Source organism: Spermophilus citellus (assembly GCF_964194105.1).
Source record: "Spermophilus citellus genome assembly, chromosome: 4".
Classification (NCBI taxonomy): domain Eukaryota; kingdom Metazoa; phylum Chordata; class Mammalia; order Rodentia; family Sciuridae; genus Spermophilus; species Spermophilus citellus.
In genome coordinates, this window is record NC_138185.1 from 155,633,632 (window position 1) to 155,648,048 (window position 14,417).

General features: G+C 33.7%; 1 protein-coding gene across 2 annotated transcripts in view; it reads left to right on the forward strand.

Moving 5' to 3' along the window:
- The window catches only part of PCNX4 (pecanex 4), a 33,172-nt gene that overhangs the window by 12,407 nt on the left and 6,348 nt on the right, over positions 1-14,417 (forward strand). Inside the window, exons 3-10 of one of the 2 annotated variants that reach the window (XM_081291278.1) lie at positions 466-645; positions 739-1,253; positions 1,483-1,583; positions 1,699-1,821; positions 5,639-6,002; positions 7,458-7,561; positions 10,854-11,893; positions 12,273-12,459. In XM_081291278.1, coding sequence (XP_081147404.1) covers positions 466-645; positions 739-1,253; positions 1,483-1,583; positions 1,699-1,821; positions 5,639-6,002; positions 7,458-7,561; positions 10,854-11,893; positions 12,273-12,459 — 2,614 coding nt within the window. Of the gene's footprint in view, positions 1-26; positions 225-465; positions 646-738; positions 1,254-1,482; positions 1,584-1,698; positions 1,822-5,638; positions 6,003-7,457; positions 7,562-10,853; positions 11,894-12,272; positions 12,460-14,417 lie in introns of those variants that run through there. The other variant, XR_014021609.1, reaches the window with a different exon arrangement.

Here is a 14,417-nt window from a genome sequence, read left to right on the forward strand (position 1 = left end):
TTCCTACATATGGTTTGTAACCAAAGGTTAATAGATTTTTGTCTTCCTACCAAGTGTTAGCAAGTCCATTTCTCTAACCTGCTGGAATAGCTGTAATATCATATTATATTCCCAGCACATACACAATTGAGTAGGGGTAGTTGCTGGTTTAGACAAGGAGCAGTCTGCAATCTGCATTTGGGGTAAAATTGGGAGTTCATAACCCACTTCAATCTAATGTATGAAATATGTCAAGAGCTTTGTAATGTTGTGAGCAACCAATAAAAAAAATGTGGGAACCAATCTAAAAAAAAAGAGAGAGAAGGAGCAGTGTGTTACAGGATGTATGGGTCATTTGTTAATTTGGGACTGGGACCTTTCTCTAAGTGTTCTTTATGTGCACAAGGGTATGCGGTATTGTGTTTCTAGAAAGATCCTCTGCTATATCTTATTTTGTATGATTTAAATGTTTTCTTTTTCTTGTAGATTTGTGGTAAATATGCCAGTTCTAGAACAAATGAATCAGATTTTACATATCTTGTTTATATTTTTACCCTTTCTGTGGGCACTTGGGACTCTGCCCCCACCTGATGCACTTTTCTTATGGGCAATGGAGCAGATTTTAGAGTTTGGCCTTGGAGGTTCATGCATGTCAACTCACCTACGGTAACTTTTTTTTTTTTATATTGATGTTAAATGTAACTTCATTAAGAACATTTTTCTTTTCAAGTAAATCTGTTCTCATTTTTCCCTCTGCAGGTTATTAGTAATGTTCATCATTTCTGCTGGAACGGCTATAATATCATATTATATTCCCAGCACTATTGGTGTTCTTCTTTTCATGACTGGATTTGGGTTATTACTGAGTCTTAACCTAAGTGACATGAGTTTTGTTTTCAAACACAGTATGATGAAAAACAAAGTAGGAAACAAATCTGAAGCTTTACCCAGTGGTTCAGAAAAACTGTTTATGTGGAAGGAATGTGTTTTGTACATCATTGTACTAGTCTTGGCTCTCCTGGAAACTAGTTTGCTACATCAATTTGCTGGTTTCTCACAAATTTCCAAAAGCAGTTCCCAGGATATTGTTGGCTATATCTTGATGATGTTACTTATAATAGTGTGGATACTTAAAGAAATTCAAAGCATCTATATCTTTGGAATTTTCCGAAATCCTTTTTATCCAAAGGATGTGCAGACTGTGACTGTATTCTTAGAGAAACAAACAAAGCTCCTGAAGATTGGTGTTGTCAGACGGATATTGCTAACTCTAGGTAAGAGAATTTATCTACTAACCTTGGGTTACAAACTATCTATAGGAATTGTTCAAAAATATGATGGAATACCCATATTTGTGTATTACACTGTATGTGTTCTTTATGTTTTGTTTTTCATTTGTTAGGGTTTTTAATTAATTGCTTGAATGTACTTATAAAAATTCATATTTGCCAAAACAAAATTTGCCTTAATTATAAACTTCTCTTTTTCTTTGTTTTGTTTAAGTGTCACCTTTTGCTATGATAGCATTTCTTTCACTGGATAGTTCCTTACAAGAGCTCCACTCTTTCTCTGTCTCCATTGGATTCACAAGAGCTTTTAGAATGGTAATCCTAATATGCACTAAGTATTTTCCTTTGGCTAAACTCATGATTTTAGTTTAACAGTTTGCTTAAATTATCAGATTGTACCCAATAAAAGTAGATAATTTGTATACTACAGGTATGGCAGAATACAGAAAATGCTTTATTGGAGACAGCCATTGTGTCAGCAGTGCACTTGCTAATCTCTAGTTCAGATTTATGGTGGAATAGAAGCCTGAATACAGGAATCAGACTTTTATTGGTAAGTATATTTTTAACAGTTTTATTGAGATATATTTCACATATCATAAAATGTATCCATTTAAAGTTTACTATTCAGTGGCATATATATATATATTTTTTATTTTTAGTTGTTGATGGACCTTTATTTTATTTATTTATGTGGTACTGAGAATTAAACCCAGAGCCTCACACATGCTAGGCAATCACTTTATCACTGAGCTACAACCCTAGCCTATATATTCAATTTTATAGTCATTACCACAATCTAAATTTTAGAACATTTCAAATCTCAAAAAGAAACTTCATATACATTAATGATCATCATTCTCCATTACCATTCTCCATCCCACCACCTACACCCATTCCAGCCCCAGTGACCACTTACCTACCTTTTTTTTTTCTTTTTTCTTTTTTTTCTTACGGTGCTAGAGAACAAACCCAGGGCCTTTTACATGGTAGTTAAGTGCTCTACCACAGCAGTACATCTCCAGTTCTACTTATCTCTTTTTGTCTCTGTAGATTTGGCCCTTTGGGAATATTTCACCTGAATGAAATTATGGAATATGTAGTCATTTGCATCTGTTTCCTTTCATTTATACATAAGGTACATTGATGCTATAGCATATATCACTATATAATTCTTTTTTATTGCCAATTAATACTACATTATATAGAAAGACTATGTTGGTTTGATTCATTAATAGAGTGGTGGATATTTAGGTTTCCACTCTTGACTATTAATATTGCTACAAACATTTCTGTACATGTTTTAGTATGAACGTATATTTTTATTTACTTGGTTATGTATATCTGAGACTAGAATTTCTGATGATATAGTAATTCCAAATTTAACACTTCAAGGTACTACAAAATGATTTCCAAAGTGGTTATACCATGTTACATTCCCTTTAGCAATGTATGAGGATTCTAGTTTCTCTATAGCCTTACTAGCACTTGTTATTATCTAACTTTTTCATTATAGCCACACGCATATGTACAAACTACCATATTGTAATTTTGATTTGCATTTGTCTGATCACTAAAAATGCATCTTTTCAGGTATTCACTGGCCATTTGTACATGTTTTTTGGAGAATTGTCTAAATCCTTTGTCAATTTTTATTTGGATTATCTTTTTATTGTTGAATTATAAGAGTTTTTCATGTATTCTAGATACAAGTCCCTTGAAAGGTATATAATATGCAAAAATTTTCTCCTGTAGCTTTTGTTATTTTCTTGATAATTTCCTTTGAAGCACAAGTTTTTAATTTTAAAGGAAGTTTGTTTATTTTTTCTTAAAGTTTTTAATTTTAATGAAGTTTATTTTTCCCATGTACTCCAAGGTTATGAAGATTTACTGTTTTCTTCTAAGTGTTTATAGTTTTTAACTCTTACATGAGGATCTGTGATCTAGTTTTAAGTTACTTTTTGCATATGATGTGAAGTAGAGCTCCATATTTATTCTTTGGCATATGGATGTACATTTGTGCTAGCACCATTTATTGAAAAGACTGTTCTGCCACACTGACTTTTCTTGGCATTATTGTCAAAAGTCAAATTAGGATGTATTTCTAGAATATTCTGAGTTCCTCTCCATTCATCTAGATGTCTAGCCTTATGCCAGTACCACACTGTCTTTGTTATAGTAGCTTTGGTAGTACATTAGGTTTTTAAATTGGGAAGTAGGAGTCTACCAATTTTGTCTTTCTTTTTCAGGATTGTCTTTATTATTCTGAGACTGTTACATTGCCATATAAATATCAATTTCATTTTGTCAGTTTATGCAAAAAAAAACTTTTTTGGAACTTTGATAAGAAATGCCTTAAATCTCCAGATCAATTTGAGGAGTACTCCCATCTTAGAAATATTAATTCTTCAACCCGTGAACATGAGATATTCATGTTTTATGAGATGAAGATACATTTATTTAGAACTTAAATTTATTTTAATAATGTTTTATGATTTTCAGTATACGAATGGTAATACTTCTTTTATTCAGTTTATTCCTAAATGTTTTATTCTTTTTGATGATATTAGAAATGGAATTGTCTTAATTTCATTTTTTACTTATTTACTGTTAGACTATAGAATACAAAATTGATTTTTTATGTTAATCTTCTATCCTAAAATTTCACTTAACTCCTTTATTCTAATAAAATTTTAGTGAATTCTTAGAATGTTCCACATATAAGATGAGGTCATCTGCAAATAAAGATAGTGTTACTTCTTTCTTTCTGACCTGGATGCCTTTTATTTCTTCATACTTGCAATAACTAGGACTCCAGTTTAAAGAGTGAGAGTGCACATTTCATTTCTTTCTCCATTAAATATGATATCATCATTTACCATTAAACATGATAACTAAAGATTTTTACAGTTGTTCTTTATCTGGTTGAGGAAGTTCCTTTCAATTGCTAAATATTTTTTTGTCATGAAGGATATATTAGATTTTATCAGATGTTTTCTCTATGTCTCATGTGGTTTGGTCATTTAATATATAAACATGGTATAGTATATTGATTGATTTTTGGTTGTTAAACCAGTCTTAAATTCCTGAGATAAATGCTTCTTGGTCATGCTGTATAATCCATTCCATATGTTGGAGAATTCAACTTGCTAGTATTTTGTCTGTCATTTCTATTCTTACGACATAGGTCTGTGTGATCTCTTTCCTTGTAATGATGTTGTCTAGTTTAGATATCAATTAAATAAGTTAAGAAGATTCCATACTCTTCTATGGAATCTTTCTGGAAAAGTTGATGAAGTATTGATACTGATTATTCCTATATATTTTGTAGTATTCTTTATAGATCTTAAATATATTATAGTATGTAATATTTTATACTGTTGAAGCCCTCTGAGCTTCAGCTTTTCTTCGTGGATTTTTTTTTTTTTTAAGAGAGAGAGAGATTGATTTATTTTTTAGTTTTCTGTGAACACAACATCTTTATTTTTATTTTATTTTATTTTAATGTGGTGCTAAGGATCGAACCCAGCTCCCTGCTCATGCCAGGCAAGCGTGCTTCCTCTTGAGCCACATCCCCAACCTGGATGGTTTTTAAATCACTAATTTAATCCTTTTTTTTTTTAACTTGTTTTCAATCTATTCCAATTTTTTTAAATTTCTTATTGAGCCAATTTCATCTTAGTTATCTAATATGTTGGCATATAGTTGTTCAACTTTATAGTATGGATAGTATCATGTCAATTTTTTTTAGTCTTTTTTTTGTTTTGTTTTGTTTTTGGTATTGGAGATTGAACTCAGGGATACTTTACCACTGGGCTACACTCCCAGCCTTTTTATTTTTTAGTTTTGAGACAGGGTCTCACTAAGTTGCTTAGGATCTCACTAAGTTGCTTAGGATCTCGCTAATTTGCTGAAGCTGGACTCATACTTGAAATCTTCCAGCCTCAGCGTCCCAAGTTTTGGGGATTAAAGGTGTGCACCACTGCCCCTGGCTTTTTTTTTAAAGAAAGCTCAAACTTAAAAATGTAACCTCATTTGTTCATTTTTATTTTATAAAAAATTATAACAAAGAGGGGCTGGGGTTGTGGCTCAGCCCTAGAGTGCTCACCTAACACAGTCGAGGTCCTGGGTTCAATCCTCAGCACCACATAAAAATAAATTAATTAATTAAAGATATTATATCCAACTACAACTAAAAAAATAAATATTTTTTTTAAAAAGAAAATTTTAACAAAGAATTACATATAAGGACTACTTCCTCAAAAATACTGGGACAATAATAAAATTATTATGTTGTTTTCCTTATGTGATTCTAAAAATTCATGAAAAGTCTTCAAGAATAAATAAAAATCTTTTTTATGTCTCTATAGGTTGGTGTCATGCGTGATCGTCTGATTCAGTTCGTCTCTAAATTGCAGTTCGCTACAACTGTACTTGTGACATCATGGACAGAAAAGAAGCAACGTCGAAAAACAACTACTATTTTATGTATACTCAATATTATCTTCTCTCCATTCGTGATGGTCATCATAGTTATTTCTACACTACTCTCTTCTCCCTTGCTCCCCCTCTTTACCCTGCCTGTGTTCCTGGTGGGGTTCCCTCGACCTATTCAGGTTTGGCCAGGAGCAGTAGGCACCACAGCCTGTGTTTGTGCAGATACAGTGTACTACTACCAAATGGTCCCCAGCTTGACTGCCGCATTGCAGACTGCAATGGCATCTGGAAGTTTAGGTAGGTAAATGGGTTGTACTTAAGAAAACCTCGGTAATTTAAAGTACAAATAAAAAAAGAAGAAAAAGCCCAGGCAGAGAGACTAAATATGAAATAAGAAATATATATCTTGCTCCTTATTTGAAGGCATATAAGGTTATAAGACAAAATTTCTTAGGTAAATTTTCACTAAGGTAATTTTATAATTTTTTTAAAAAACTTTTCTTAAATAAATTCAGATTACAGGCCCAATATTGTAATGTGGAAACACATTTCCTCTCAGTATTTACATGAATTTATGATGAGTATATGTCAAATAAATACTCTAGCTTAGATCCATTAAGAGTGAATACTAGCTGGTCGTTTAGTCCCTCTCTGCCTAGTATGTTCTGATATCAATACTCTTGAAAACAAAAAGTTTCTTGTTGCATAATTAGGCACAACAAGAAACTCTTATCAGATAGAATGGTTCCCAGATACCAGCCAAGGCCCAAGCTGTAAGCAGACCTTCAAAGAATAGCAGTCAGTCCTGTACAATGTGTTGTACAAGTACTTGCACAAAGTTTATTTCCATGGCATTACTTGTGAAAAATTATAAACACCTGAAATGTTAATCAACAAGCAAAAGATTACTCAAATTCAATTATATTCATATGCTGAGCTTTTTTTTTTTTTTTTGGGGGGGGGGGTACCAGGACCCAACCAATGAACCACATCCCCAGCCCTATTTTGTATTTTATTTAGAGACAGAGTCTCACTGAATTGCTTAGTACCTGACTTTTGCTGAGGCTGGCTCTGAACTTGTGCTCTTTCTGCCTCAGCCTCCCAAGCTGCTGGGATTACAGGTGTGTGCCACCATGCCCAGCTCATATGCTGAACTCTTAATAGCAGTTATAGTGAATTAATTTGAGAGCTGTTTGCATTTAACCTGAGAAAATCTCAGAGATATGATGTTGAAAGAAAAATTAAGTTTTAAAAATATTTTTAGGCTGGGTATGTAGCTCATTGGTAGAACACTTGCCTAGCATGTGTGAGACCCTGGGTTCAATTCCCAGTATGGCAAACAAAACAAAAATAAAAATATCTGTATGTAAATTGACTTTTATATAAATAAAATCATAAACATTGTTACATATTTTATGCATATAAACGAAATTGTCCAAAATCTTTTAAAGCAACGTGAAATTGACTTTTATATATTTGTACAATAGTTTCTAATATGTTGTTTTTCTGAAAAATATATCCTTTAATTTTTATATATTACCATGTATACATTGTCTCTTCCAACTATTTGCAAAGAGCTCAGCTCAGTGACTCCTGATAAACAGTGAATAATTATTTCTATTCTTGACCTAATGAGAAGGTAGAATTTTGAATCAATTCTAGGTGTGTTATTAATTTTGAAGATTCATATGGCAAAACGAAACAAACTTGAAAAATTCTTTTTTTTTCTTTTTTCTTTCTAATTTGTTTTAGGTCTCCTCTTACCTGGGTCTCATTATTTGGGCCGTTTCCAGGATCGTTTAATATGGATAATGATTCTAGAACGTGGCTATACTTACTGCTGTATTAACATTAAGGTCAATGTGCATTGTTGAAACTTCTCTAATAGTTTTTATAGTACATGTGTAAAATTTTACCTGTTGTTCACACATCAAACAGTAACTCAAATTGAAAGAATGTCCTTTTAATTACCAGTGAAAACACCTAGTGATTTTTTTAGACATCTTTTAATAAGCACATAATGATAGCTACCTGGTGTTGGTTTTAGAAAAGAACATGAAAGCAGAATATACTTGCTTCCTTTTCTTCCTGACCTTTTTTTATCGGTATCTAACTGGTCATCTCAAAAATGTGATTCAGTAATAATTTTAAGTCATATATGATGTAAACATTCTCAGCTTAATAAAAACCATCTCCTGACCTGTGTCTACCTGCTATAGCCTTCTTCACTCTTTACTTTAAGAACAAAATACTATATTAGATTTGCTTATTATCATATCTCCAATTTCATTTTTTTCATTCTAACTCTTTATTTCATAAGTTAGTCCCAGTTAATCTCCTCTAATGGTTCTTTCTTTTTTTCCTTGACATCTTCACATCAGAGTGTCCCAGAGCCTAGCAGTCATTTGTAACAACTTTACCCTTCTAGTTACTCAAGCCAAAAGTAATGGAGTCATGTTTTCCACTTCCATACCCCACATTCACTCTAACAAGTTCTGTTTGCTCCACCTTTAAACTTTTCACAACACTTCTGGCTGCCTTCATCCCTTCCCAGATGATTACAATAGCCTCTTAATTGCTCTCCTTGCTTCTGTGTATGCCTCCTACAGTTTAGTCAGCCAAAAGGATCTTTAAACCTAAGTCAGATTATGTCATTTCTCCACTCAAAGCCCTCAGTAGATCTCTTCTTCCATTCAAAATAAAAGCCATGGCCCCAAATAGGGTCCCTAGTCCCTGTTTGTCATTATCTACTACTTTAATTCTCTCACTTTACTCCAGTACACTGGCTCTTCCTTCTGCCTAGAAGTCTCTTCCTCCAAATAATTACATAGCTAATTCCCTCACTACCTCCATGTCTATTCTCAGATGTCATCTTAATCTCTTACAGCCTTTTTTTTTTTTCTTTTTTTTAGTACTGGGGATTGAACTCAGGGACACTTAACCACTGAGCCACATCCCCAGCCATATTTTGTATTTTATTTAGAGACAGGGTCTCACTCACTTGCTTATCACCTCACTTTTGCTGAGGCTGGCTTTGAACTTGAGAGCCTCCTGCCTCAGCCTCCCAAGCTGCTGGGATTACAGGCATGTGCCACAGCACCCAGCAACCTTCATATTTAAATTATATTCCCACTCCTATGCCAGCAACCCCAACCCTTGGCTTGCTTTACTTTTTCTTTATTTTTCTAGTACTTATACTCTCTAAAAAGCTGATGCATTTACTTATTAGTTTTATTGTTGATTGCCCTTACTCTCAAATGTGAATGTTACAGGTCAAGGATCTCTTACTCAGGAATATATCCTAAGCCCCTGGAACAGTGCCTGGCACAGAATAGGCTTTAATAAATATTTGTTAAATGAAGAGAGAATGAGTAAATTTTTTAAAAAATATTTTTTCTTTTAGTTGTAGATGGACACAATACCTTTATTTTATTTATTTGTTTTTATGTGGTGCTGAGGATCCAACACAGTTGCTTCACACGTGCGAGGCAAGTGCTCTTCCACTAAACCACAATCCCAGCCCAAAAATTAGTGAACTTTTTTGTCTTAGCACAGATTAGGTAAAATTTCTGGTGAGCAAAAAGCTGTCCCTTCAGACCCATGTTCTCAATTGTAGTCCCCAAACTAGTAGCATTAGAAATGGAAATTCTTAAACCCCACTCTGAGCCTATGAAATCAGAAACTCGGGGTTGAGTCCAACAGTCCTTTTTTGTTGTTGTTGTTGATGAACCTTTATTTTACTATTTATTCATCTGCAGTGCTGAGAATCAAACCCAGTGCCTCACACATTCTAGGCAAGAGCTCTACCACTGAACCACAAACATAGCCCCCACAGTCTTTTAAGAGTGCTCCATATGATTGACTCACCTAACGTTTGAGAACCTGTGTTCTAATCTACATGTCCAACTTTAAGAAGGAAATTACAAAACATATAAATTATCAAGGACATTTTGATTGTTTTATTTTTAAAATGTTATGATTTAATATTACCTGATATTATGGATCATTTCTTTTGGTCTTTGTGCTTTAAAAATATACTTTTTAGTGACAGTTGTTTTTTGTTTGTTTTTTAAACCAGTCTGACTTAGACTATGCCATCTTCTAACACTTATATTATACTTTCACATTTACAAAACTTAATTAATCTTCAAAAACCTATGTACTAGGATTCTTTTTCTTTGAAAAAGAAGGAAAAGAAACATGGTAGGTACTGGTTGTGTGCCAGCACCTAGTAGAGCCATGATTTGAAAATGGGTTCTGAAGGCACTGGTAGTTTTGAGAATATAAATTAACACTACTACTAATGATAATAGTAAACAGCAACCTGGTATGTCCTCTTTAAGTCATTCCTTCTAAGGAAGTAATCAAAATGTGTTTAAAATTTGTGTAAGAACATATTCTTTTTTTTTTTTTTAGTTATTGATAGACCTTTATTTATTTATTTGTTTATATGTGGTGCTGAGAATCGAACCCAGTGCCTCATACATGCTAGGCAAGTGCTCTACCACTGAGCCACAGCCCAAGAAAATATTCTTAGTTTTCATTCACCAAGTCTTTATTTGTTGCATACTCACTGTGAATGGGTTTAGGCACTGGGGATATAGTTGTAACCAAAACAAAGCTATGAGTTCATCTTGTATTTGGAGGGGATAGACAATAATCAAATAAATCTGTTGTTACTATCCTATTGTCATTTTAAAAACTGGAACAAGAGTACAATTACATAAGTTGTGGCATATTAGTATAATAATTTTCTTACTCATAAAGTTTGGTGGAAAATATATTAAAACTACTATATATACTTTATAATTCTAGTTTTACTTTTTTCCCCACAAAACATTCTAATTTAAGTTTTTAATGTGTAACTTGCCTTTTACAGTGTATATAGGCTTTTAAAATTATGTTTGTATTCAATAAAGTTATTTATCTAATTTCTAGTGGAGTTCTATAATTTATTTTAAAATAATGGTGTCATTGTTTTTACTATCTCTATCCAGTTTATATTAAGGTATAGGTCTTGAGTTAAATAACTTTTTTGTCTTTTTTCCATATTTTTATGATGAGAATATACAGGCATTTACAAAACTAGTTGCTATTCTCTATGTAATAAGTGATCATAAACTCAAGTATTTTATATTTCCTCTTTAGGGGTTAGAATTGCAAGAAACATCCTGTCATACTGCTGAAGCCCAGAGAGTTGATGAAGTTTTTGATAGTGCTTTTGAGCAAGAAGAATACACAAAAATATGTTCCCTTAATGAACACTTTGGGAATGTCTTGACCCCCTGTACTGTTTTGCCTGTGAGACTATATTCTGATACCAGGATTGTCCTATCTGGCATAATTGATTCCCATGAAAACTTAAAAGAATTTAAAGGTGACCTTGTTAAAGTGCTTGTGTGGATACTCATTCAGTACTGTGCCAAAAGGCCCACCTTGCAAGAGGATATTCATAAAAGTGAAAGTAAAAGGGAAACACCTCTAGTGATCCTGCCAGCTTCGAATACTTCCCCACGTTCAAAGTCCCCAGAAGACACAGATAGTTTAGATTCCAAAACTTTTGATGACTGGTCTGATGATAATCTTTTTGATGATGAGCCAACTATCAAAAAAGGGAAAGAGGGAAAAAAGCAGTTGAAAGATTTTCCAGGAACAAATTTGCCTATTCCAGGATCAGTAGACTCACAGAGGGTTGGTGATCATTCTACAGGTATAGTTCCTGAAAACAGTCTTTACAAAGCCGTTATGTTGGGATTCCCTGCTGTTGACAAAGGAAAACAAGAAGACAATGCATATGTCCCTCTTATGGACTTCAGTTGTTCCCATTCTCATTTACTGAGCTTACCTGAAGAATGGAGGTCTAACTGTATGCCTAAAGCCATAATGAAAGAGCTGAGTTCATTATTTCCAGAAGACTGGTACCAATTTGTTTTAAGGCAGTTGGAATGTTTCTATTCAGAAGAAAAGGCCTCAACTCTACTGGAAGAAATTGCAAAGGATAAAGTTTTAAAAGACTTTTATGTTCATACAGTAATGACTTGTTATTTTGGTTTAATTGGAATAGACAATGTGACTCCTAGTCCTGGTCATATATTAAGAGTTTTCAATGGTGTTTTACCCTGGTCTGGTGCCTTGGATTGGCTCACAGAAAAACCAGAACTGTTACAACTGACTTTGAAAGCATTCAGGTAACTCATTTTGATTATAATGTGTGACATTGTCTGAAAAATGGTATTTTGTTTGTAATCACCTAGAAGACTACTTGATTTTTAATGTTTTTTAAAGCCAATTTCTTAAAAATGAAAAAAATGCTTAGTATGCATTGTGATCATATTGACAATACACTTTAATTTCTACTTCCTTTGCTTTTTTTTAATGTGAAGGACCTAGTTTTCAAATGACTTATTGGATTTCTTCACCTTAACTGCATCATTTCTCCTTTAATTTTTTGTCTGAAATATAGATAATTTCAGTTCAGAGTCTTAAAAATATTGATTGAACAAATCCATTTTCTCTATGGTTCATTTTAAAATATTCTAAAACTGTTTGATTCTCCCTTCTTTTTAGGTATACTCTGAAACTAATGGTTGATAAAGCAAGTTTAGGCTCAATAGAAGACTTTAAAGAGCTGGCCAGCTGCCTTCATGAATATGAAAGTGACTGGTACATTGGTTTAATATCAGATGAAAAATGGAAGGAATCAATTTTACAAGAAAAGCCATGCTTGTTTGCTCTGGGATATGATCCTAATATGGTAAGGTTAAAAATGTTCTTAAATCAGTTATGAAATATTCACCTAATAATTGTATTCTAGCTTTTGATATATACACGCACACAAAAATCATAGTTTCAAGTTTTAATCGTGACTTAATGATCACAGTAGTCCAACCTTAGAATAGCTGTTTCAGAGACAAATAAAAATGTGTAGTGACATATGAGATAGCAAGTATAAGTAAGTATAGCATATTTGACAAAATAGATCAGATTCCTATACCCAGTTCAAGAGTAAGAATTATCATTTTGGTTTTGACTCCTAGAAGAGAAATTAATTTATAAATGGAAAATTATTTCTTTTGCTGATATGTATACTTTATTTGAAGCAAATCTAACCTGTGAGAATTTAGAAATACTCGAAATAGGGATTTTTTTAAAGATTTAATATCTGTACTGCATTTAAAATGTCATTGATTGTGCACAATACGAAAGATTCAGTATTATGAACCTATTGTGGGTTCCAAGCCTGCCTTAGCATGTGAGGAACTCTCTAAGTTCTCTTCCCAGTAAAACTGATGAATAATAAACTTTATTTAAAAAATTCATTTGAAGCCTGAGAAATAATTCTAAGGGCATAAAGCAAATAAAAGAACACCAATTCAGAAAACAATACTAAAACTCACTAAGAACTGTGAGATACCAGTATTTGAACAGCGACTGCCTTCCCTCTCAGCAATACAGAAACTATTTAAACTGGTACAACCAAGAGCACAGGGCCCTCTCTCCCCTCTGCTCCCACTTGGAGGATTGTTTTCTCAGGAAAATCAGGAGTTCAGTATTTCTCATCCTGTTTCCTCCAGCCATCTGTTGCTGAGGTCAGACTCTATGTATTTATAGTTGAGGTAAGAATTACTTTCTGGCCAACTCCAGTTGTGGAAAGGAAGCTTTGTCATGTTATCACTGATAATTTTGGATCCCTGATGATCATTGCCTCCTCATAAGATAGAGGTTCTTCACTAAAAAAAAAAAAAAACAAACTGGAAAGACTGGGGCTTCTGTTTCCCCTCCACCAAGTGTCTATCTCCTTAAGCAGAAGTGTCACTCAGAACCATGTTACTGTTCCACTTCTTGTCCAGAACTCTGCTTTCCCCACAGATTTTTTTTTCCCTCGGGGAGAAGCAAATCATTAAAGCCTAGAACTCTGAAATTCATCCTGAAAGAACTGATTCATTTGCAAGTGTGAACACATTAAAACCTAATATGCACTCGGAAGCAATGGAGGTTGTAACAATTACAAGGTATATTCATTAGAGATAAAAGCTAAACTGTAAACTGGCTAGATTAAAAACTAGGGAAAGAAGTAAAGAAGAGCACTCCTGGGATCAGAACAAATGTCAGACACTGACATCAAAAACTTTTCCTTTGTAGGAACCCAAATTTAATGGATCAGTCCATGGAGCAAGTTATGTCCCAGGTTGTTGTTGCAAACAGAGTAACTACCTCGCAATCAGTGGAGTTTAACAGCTAGGTATAACTATTTAATGAAGATAGCTCTCCCCAAACCATTGCCATTCCAAAGTAATGGTGAGCATTCACAGGGATACACTACCAGAGGAGCAATATCTGAGATGTTAAATGGTAGGGTTAGTAAGGGGTGGGAAGGAATTTACTCACAAAAGTAATATAGCCGTTCATTAAACAAAATAGTACATAAAAATAGCAAGTTCTGGGGTAGGGAGTAAGGAGTATCAGTTACTCAAGTCAGCTTTTCGCCATTGTGACTAAAAGACCTGACAAGAATAGTCATAGGAAAAAAGTTTATTTCAGGCCTCACAATTTCATGGGTCTCAGTCCACAGATGGCTGACTCCATTCCTCAGGGCCTGAGGTGAGGCAGAATATCATGGTGGAAGGGTACAATGGAGGAAAGCAGCTGGGGACATGGCTCTAGGAAGCAGAGAGAGAACTCTGCTCAATAAGGACAAAATATAAATCCCAA